Raw genomic sequence first — 7,749 nt, forward strand, 5'->3', positions numbered from 1 at the left:
ATTCTGTTCCCCAGACAGTGGGTCCTGTTAAAGAGGAGGTGGCCAGCTGTGCCTGCAGGTGTCATCAGGGAACTTCGGCCCCTTGCCTCCACCCCCTGCTCTATACTATTCCATTTCTCTTTACTGGGCTTAGGAATGGATTTGTATGTTGGGGCTTGGGGGCTGGATTATTGTACAGTTTGTGCTAAAACTTCAAGACTTCAGAGTCATAAATATCCTCCCGCCAGTCAACTGAACTCGTCATGCATTTGTTGAGAGCCTGTGATATGCCAGTCAGTCTCCTGGTGACACAGATGACTACTGTTAAGGCCCTGCCTCATGTTATGTCTCCATCTAACAAGAGAGGTAAACAGGCTTTCCAGAAAATTTGAAGGTGCTCAGAGGCTGACAGTTTTCCACAGTTTTAATTCTCATCCTCTACCTGGACCAGAAATTCTTTCTCCAGCAGGCAGGGTCCAGTTTTGAAACTTCCTGAGACTTAGTTGTCCTTCTTAATGAGACTTGCCGTTTCTTCTCAAGTTAAACATTAAGACATGGGGTGGGGGGCAGGGGGAGGATCTCTAGAGGTAATGAACAGATTTCCATAGAGCATTGTTTTTCCTTAAGTTCCTGGACCCTAGGATTTATCCTTTATATCTGGATCAAACCCTGTTATGGTAGTTCTCAACATGTGATGCCTAGTGACATCACAGTGGAACCTTGTTAGAAATGCAGGTTCTCGGGGCCCATCTCAGACCTGCTGGATCAGAACCTCTGGCAGTTGGACTGGGCAATCTGTTTTTTTTAATAAATTCTGCCTCAGGGGATTCTGGTACACATTAAAGTTTGAGATCCACTGCTCTGTTTCTGCCATTGAAGTTTCATGTGCCATTGGTGAAACTTTTTCAGTCTTTAAATAAAGACTCCATTCTTTGCAAATACGAGTTTTCCCAAATCTGAATTAATATGTGATCTACCCAAATCCTCCAAATATTTTTCTTTGTAGGGCTAGTGGGCCTGCCTGGCTCTATCCCTCAGTTTCCAGGCCGAGCCACATAAGACTCCCATTATGTGCTGTCTCCCCTTCCCTTGCCAGCCAGACTCTGAGCCAGGCTGAGGAGCAGGGACTGTAAAATATTAAACAGAAGCCTGCATGTTGTGGTACTATTTGTGGCCTGTGGACTTGTAGATTGCAGTGGAAAGGCAGGCTTCTCCCTTTTAGTTCTGGTCTGGACTGGTTAGAAAATATAAAGATAGCCCTGAGGCAGAAACCCCAGGGTGGGAGAGGATTCTCCAGGCATGATAATAAAGAGATTTTTTTTCAACCTGATACAGTAATGGGCTCCTTTCTAGAGCTCAAGGCACAGTGAACTGTGGACCTGCCAGGTAGCACCCTGTGTCTCAGGCAGCTGGGAGTGACTGACAAGGGAAAAAGTAGAGGGAAGCCTAGTAGCTTCCAGCAGTAAGAAGTCAAGAAATTTTTTTAATGTTCCCTTATATACATTTTGGCGGGAGCCATACCATTTTAATGCAAATGGGAGATTATATTATATTATTTGCTGTGTGTCCATAACAACTGTGCTGTGTTCTCGGCCCATCCATTGTAAATCAGGATGAACTGGTCAACTAATCCTGATTCTCTGAGGCGAAAAAAATGATAGGGCATGATCCTTGTATGCATGTAGAAAAGTCTAGGGAGGGTGACCCTCCAGGAGTTCAGCTTTCCCCAGAAGCCCCGAGAAGCCTGTGATGGGAGTTCCTCTGACAAGGGATGTCAGGTATTGACAGCTAGTTCTCTTTCCTTCTGTCACAGGTGCTGCGACAAGAGACTTTGGACAAAAATTGACTTGAGTAGGTGTAAGGCAATTGTACCCCAGGCTCTCAGTGGCATCATCAAGAGGCAGCCAGTTAGCCTCGACCTCAGTTGGACCAACATCTCCAAAAAACAACTGACGTGGCTCGTCAATAGGCTGCCAGGTGAGCAGCCCTGCACTGCCCTTCAGGAGGACAGGGGCAGGCAGGGAAAACTGCGTTGTTGCCAGTGCTTCTTAAAATTGCTGTAGGGCATTTAGAGCAGCAGTCTGTGCCATGGTTGCCTTTTGGCTTAGCAAGAGATTTACCCAGGGCACTTTAACTGCTGGTTCCCAAGGTGCCACTCCGGACTGGCAAGGCTACTCACTGCACTGGACAAGGAAGAATGGGAGCAGGTGCTGCTGCTAGTTCTGCAGGTCTTCTCAGCAGAGCCGCTGAAGAGGAGATTTGAGTGGGGTGTTACTTTGACCAGCCCCTTGTAAGGCCTTGTTCCCCGAAGCATTTTGAGGTCTTAGAGCGGAAGTCACTTACACTGGACCTAAGCAGTCAGTTTTACCACCAGAGTTGGATATAATATAGGAGGTCATAGGAATCTTTGAGCTGGGTTACTAGAATAAGATTAGGATGCAGTCCCTCTCTCCATTAAACTTGGAGTTTATTTACCTTTGTCAGGTCAGCTGGTAATTGAGGCTTTGGATGGGCTGAAAGAGTGTATGATTGTGTGTCTGTTTCCTTCCATTGCAGGACTGAAAGATCTCCTCCTAGCAGGCTGTTCGTGGTCTGCAGTCTCTGCCCTCAGCACCTCCAGCTGCCCCCTTCTCAGGACCCTTGATCTTCGGTGGGCAGTAGGAATCAAAGACCCTCAAATTCGGGACTTGCTGACTCCACCAGCTGATAAACCGGGTATGCTCTGGGCCTGACTTCTCTGCTCCTCTTGGGGTCACTTTGTCTTTCAACAGACTTCGTCCCCAGAAGCTAAGGTAGTCTCAGAAATGCTGCTGCTGAAGGATAACAGAGTGCCAGCTGGAACCAGAATGACGGACAGTGTACAAGGACAGGTTAACCATTTACAGCCAGATAACTACACAGGAGTATGTCCATTTCGTGGGTCAGTAGAGTTTGGGGCCCAGAGAGTATAAGCCTGAGGAAGTCTGGGAAGGCTTCATGGTTGAAGTGGAACATTGAAAGCTGTTTGCATGATTGTCTAGAAAAGTGTGAGAGTGTGGGAAGGAGAGGAGCATTCCACACATACCCCTTTGCCATGTGAGTGAGGCACAATCTAGCAGCTGAGAAGAAAGAAAACATGTCTGGTTTCCTAGAAACTGCCCCCACACGCTGCTCACTCCCTGCAGGCAGGGCTGGGTGTGGGCAGTTCTGCTTATTAACCTCTGCAAGGGGGCCTGGCCAGCAAGTAGCTGAAGCTGCCTGCAGCTTTGGAGCTGGACTAGAGTTAAGAGTTTTGATCTAGGCTCTTTTTTTGCTTGTGCAGGTCAGGACAATCGCAGCAAGCTCCGGAACATGACCGACTTCCGGCTGGCAGGACTTGACATCACAGATGCCACGCTTCGCCTCATCATTCGCCACATGCCCCTCCTGTCTCGACTCGACCTCAGTCACTGCAGTCACCTGACAGATCAGTCCTCCAATCTGCTCACTGCTGTCGGGTCTTCCACTCGTTACTCCCTCACAGAGCTCAACATGGCAGGTATGCAACTGCGATGTTTTGTGACAAACGGTGTCCCCTGCTTCCCCGAAGCTGAGCCCTCCTTAGAGCTTGACCAAGTAGCACAAAGAGACCTTGGGTCTGTTGACTAAACCGTGTTAATCATGTTTCTTCACATCTGAACAAGGACTTGGAATTCTGTCCCTTTTTTGCTGATGGGGACCAAGGCCTTGAGCAGTTGTCAGGTGCCTAAGCACAGCCACACCCAGCTTACAGTGCAGGGAGTGCTGTGGCAGGGGACCTTCAGAGGCCATGGTACTGATGGCACTTCTTGTCTCTGAGCCAGGAAATTATAAGGAAAGTGGGACTTTTGTTTAGTAGCATTTTGAGGAAAAGAGCTGGGAAATTGTATGTCAGGAGCAGGCTCCTGTGGCTGTGTGTACATAGCATTGTCCTTGCGGTCACTCTCCCGACAGGTTGCAATAAATTGACAGACCAGACCCTGATCTACCTACGGCGCATCGCCAATGTCACCTTGATTGACCTTCGAGGATGCAAGCAGATCACTCGAAAAGCCTGCGAGCACTTCATCTCAGACCTGTCCATCAACAGTCTCTACTGCCTGTCTGACGAGAAGCTGATACAGAAGATCAGCTAAGACACACCCAGCCCAGACAGAACAGGAAACCGATCTTCCCCTGACTCCCCAGCCAGGAGAGCCTCTCTCCCCGACCCTGCACGGGCTCTGAGGCCAGCGTCACACTCCCTTTCTGCTCTCCTGTCCCTTGAGCCCTTCCCTTACAGGCGGGGCAGAGAGGGTGGTGGGCACCAGGCTTACCTGCCTGCTCCCCTCCCTCCTAAGGAGGAAGGAGTAGCAAATTGATCTGAGGGGAAAGCACAGGCTGTGTGCTGTCACGGTGCCTGCTCGCTTGCTCGCCTGCCCGCTCACTCGCTCGCCTGCCAGGAGGCCGGGCTCTCAGTTTGGGGTGTCTGTGCAACCATCATCTGCACTGGGCCCTCCCCATCCATGGTCCCCAGCAGTGCCTGGTTCTGAGCAAACTCCCAGGGAAGAAAGCGGCCCTGTCTCCGTGGCGAGGTTCTCCTTGTGGTGTCCAGTGCGTGTCTCTCCTCCGTCACACTCTCCCGGCTTATGCAGGAGGGGCCAGCAGCCCCAGGAATGCCAGCCCCATGCAGATCACACTGGTGCTGTTGAGGTGTCTAAAACCTCTTGTCCGTGTCTGTGCTCTCCCTCCTCTCCTCTTAGCTTGATCCCGTCTGATGCTTGTGGTAGTTCACATAATGAGGTTCACCCACCCCAGACTTTCTTGCTAGTCTCTATGAAGTCCTTATTGCACTTATTGGGGTTGAGGCTCTTCAGAGGAGCCAGAACTGTCTACCCCAGGGACACCCCCATTTTATTGCTTCCCAGGCAAATTCTGAGACAGGCACCATTTCCTTGATCCCTTTCCTCTTTAGCCTTCCCTGCCCTTTTCCACACTTCCTTATTCCTGCCTGAGTAGGGCTTTCCCAGGATGTGTGTCCTCAGAGGGATCAGCCTATCTCCCCCAGCTGGGGAGATCTGAGAACTGGGCCAAGTCCCTACCTGCCTCCCAGCAGGCTCCAGGCCTCGGGTGCAATATAGCCCCAGGCCTGTGTTTAGCCCCAGTGGCTCACTGATCTGGCACCTTGTGGGGTGGGGAGGGGAGTCCTGCTTAGAAGCCAGTCACCTGCCCTCTCTGCCTGCAGCCGTGGAAGGGGGTGTGCATGTGCCTCTGTGTGTGTGGCTGAGTGTATTAAGCGTGTGTGTGGAGGGAGGGAGGGGAGCGTGATGTCTCCCACTCCACCGCCCTGTGTTGAGCCCCATCAGCTGCCCCCTCTTACTTTGCATTGAACGGCCTGTCCAAAGATCCTCTCTCTAGGGCAGCAGAGAGCTTTTTGCACTTTAAAAAAAAAAATGGAAAGAAAGGTCGGAATTTCTTTTGGGTCAATATTTAAGTGTGTGAGGAGATGCTTAGTAGCAGCAGCCTGTGGCAAGAGCTTATAAATGATTTAGACGCGGATTTGCACTCTGCTCCCCATCTGTAAGGATAGCGATAGCACAACCTTGCCCAACCTTCTCGTCCTCCTGCCCATCCCTTCCTGGCCCCTTTCCTGCAGCCCAGTCTCAGGCTCTCCTCCTCCTGAAGCCCTTCGGGGGAGGGGAAGGAACCCAGGCACCAGGGATCTGAAGTGTGAGCCACCCCGAGGAGAGATGCCACCTGCACCCTTGCCACTTCCAAAGCAATAGAGGCAGAGGGGCTCCCTCTTTGCCACCTAGCCCAGCTTTGACCCTGGCATTGACTGGCCTCCTAAAAGAAAACTGGGTCTTCGTAGGGGGTGGCTTTGTGTCTGTTTCTTCCAATCTGCTGATTCTCTTGGCTGCACCTTAAAAGCAGCTGTCTGCTCCCGTGACCCTCTGCCCCTTCCATTGGTCTCCGGGCCCCAGCCACCTGGGGCTGAAACTTTGAAGAAATGCCAGTGACTTATTCCAGAGTGCCTCAGTTAGGGGAACTTCTCTGTAAAGAACCCTGGGTATTGAGCAAAAACCTTATTAATATTATTGTTAATGACCTATAATTGGAAGCTTCCTGCCTTTTTTTGGTTGCTCCTGTGGAAAATACTGAGAAGATTACTTTTGTTTTGTTGTCTTTTTATAAAAGGGGAGGTGGAGAGACCCCTTCAGAGCAGGGATTGTGCCGGGAGAGTGCCTCTGACTTTGGGACATTTCATCTACAGAAATTTCCAAGCTGATGGTTTGTTTTGGGTTTCGGTTTTTATTTTTGTTGTTTGGTTTTGGTTTGGAAAAACAAGCATTTTTACCGTGCACGTAAATTGGTCAGCAGAAAAGGGAGCCCTGGAGTGGCAGCCGATGGACCTATGCCCTTACTGGGTTTTCCTTTTCTCTGGGACTGTGAGGGGGAAATCATTTTTAGAGGTGAGGGTTGGTCCATGTGGAAGAGAGAAATGTCTTCTGTTTGGGGACAGAGGAACCCGGAAGTTCCATCGAATTTCCTGCAATCTGCTCTTAGACACGGCCTTGCCAGGAGAGCCTGCCCTCCTCGGACCGCAGGACCAGACGCCCTGCCTCCATCTTTCCAAGCACCGGGGCGAAAAACCACAAAGGAAAGGAAGAAAATTTATATATATATATATAAATATATATATAATATAAAATCACTTGGTGATTAAAAAATAACTGCTCCATAAATAAAACTCCTAAAGTCACTATGTTTAAAGGGTTTGGTTGTGTTTTTTGTTTTCGGAGAAATATTGTAAATATATATTTTTCGTTGCTGATTTAGAGTCAATCTCCAATGTTGTGTTAAAAAAATTAAATTAAATGTAAGCATTAACGGGAAAAGTCATGCTGTCTCAGTTGACACATTGGGGTTATTTGGGGCCAGGGAAGGAGGGAAGCTAGCTGGACTTTTGTTTTCTAAACGTTCTCCACTATTGGTTTTAGAAAGAGCAAGGACATCTTTCCTCTGACATGTGGGAATGGGAGATATTTGTGTAATAAAATTTTTAAAAGACAAAAAAAGAAATAGCCTCAATGGGAAATATTTTGATTCGGTTTTTTTTTTTTTTAAATAAAAAGGCTTTAAAAAGCAGAACAAAAACAACAACCACCTTTTCTGCCTTGATATGTGTGTGCGCATGAGAGAAAGAGAATGTGTCAGAAGGCCGTGCAGGCTCCTGCCCCCAAGGCCAAGGGCTGCCAGCTTCTCAGTAGCAGAACTGCCATGTGCCTGTACTACTTGTCTCTCTCTGTTTTTTAACATCAAAAAGCAGCACTTGTTTATAAGAACAGTACAACATCTTACTTCATCAAGGTGAAATTTTTAATAGAATGTTTTAAGTATAAAATTACCTGACACGCCCCTTCCCCACAAAGCAGTGCTTGGAGCGGTCCTGCAGAGTCAGCTGGAAAGGACCCCTGTGGTGCTCTCCTGAGCTCAGGCCTGGTTAGTTCTAAGCTTGCCATCCCTGGAGAGCCATCAGCCAAGGCCAGCCTCCATCCACTACAGCTGCAGAACAGGCCCTTCAAGGACAGTGCCTGCTCGAGGTCACCGAGCAAGGTCTGTACCAGAAAGGCTCCATTCGGCATTTGTCCCATTGTGTCCTGCTGCTGCTCATCACTTGGCTTATAGAGGACAAGCTTCCAGCCTTTAGAGGAGTGTTCTTACGTGCTGGCTGCAGACGGCCTCCTCAGCCCCAGCTGCGGCATCTTGGGAGAGCTGAATTCCCAGCTGGGA

The 7,749-nt window shown here is 49.3% G+C and overlaps 1 protein-coding gene across 2 annotated transcripts in view; it reads left to right on the forward strand.

The window, feature by feature from the left end:
• KDM2A (lysine demethylase 2A) overlaps positions 1–7,101 on the forward strand; it is a 96,287-nt gene extending 89,186 nt beyond the window's left edge. The window contains exons 18-21 of one of the 2 annotated variants that reach the window (XM_006179473.3): positions 1,793–1,956; positions 2,536–2,694; positions 3,281–3,496; positions 3,931–7,034. In XM_006179473.3, coding sequence (XP_006179535.2) covers positions 1,793–1,956; positions 2,536–2,694; positions 3,281–3,496; positions 3,931–4,112 — 721 coding nt within the window. In that variant the 3' untranslated portion in view covers positions 4,113–7,034. Of the gene's footprint in view, positions 1–1,792; positions 1,957–2,535; positions 2,695–3,280; positions 3,497–3,930 lie in introns of both variants that reach the window. The other variant, XM_032489955.1, reaches the window with a different exon arrangement.
• The last annotated feature ends 648 nt before the right edge of the window (positions 7,102–7,749 follow it).

This window comes from Camelus ferus, chromosome 10 (genome assembly GCF_009834535.1).
Source record: "Camelus ferus isolate YT-003-E chromosome 10, BCGSAC_Cfer_1.0, whole genome shotgun sequence".
Classification (NCBI taxonomy): Eukaryota; Metazoa; Chordata; class Mammalia; order Artiodactyla; family Camelidae; genus Camelus; species Camelus ferus.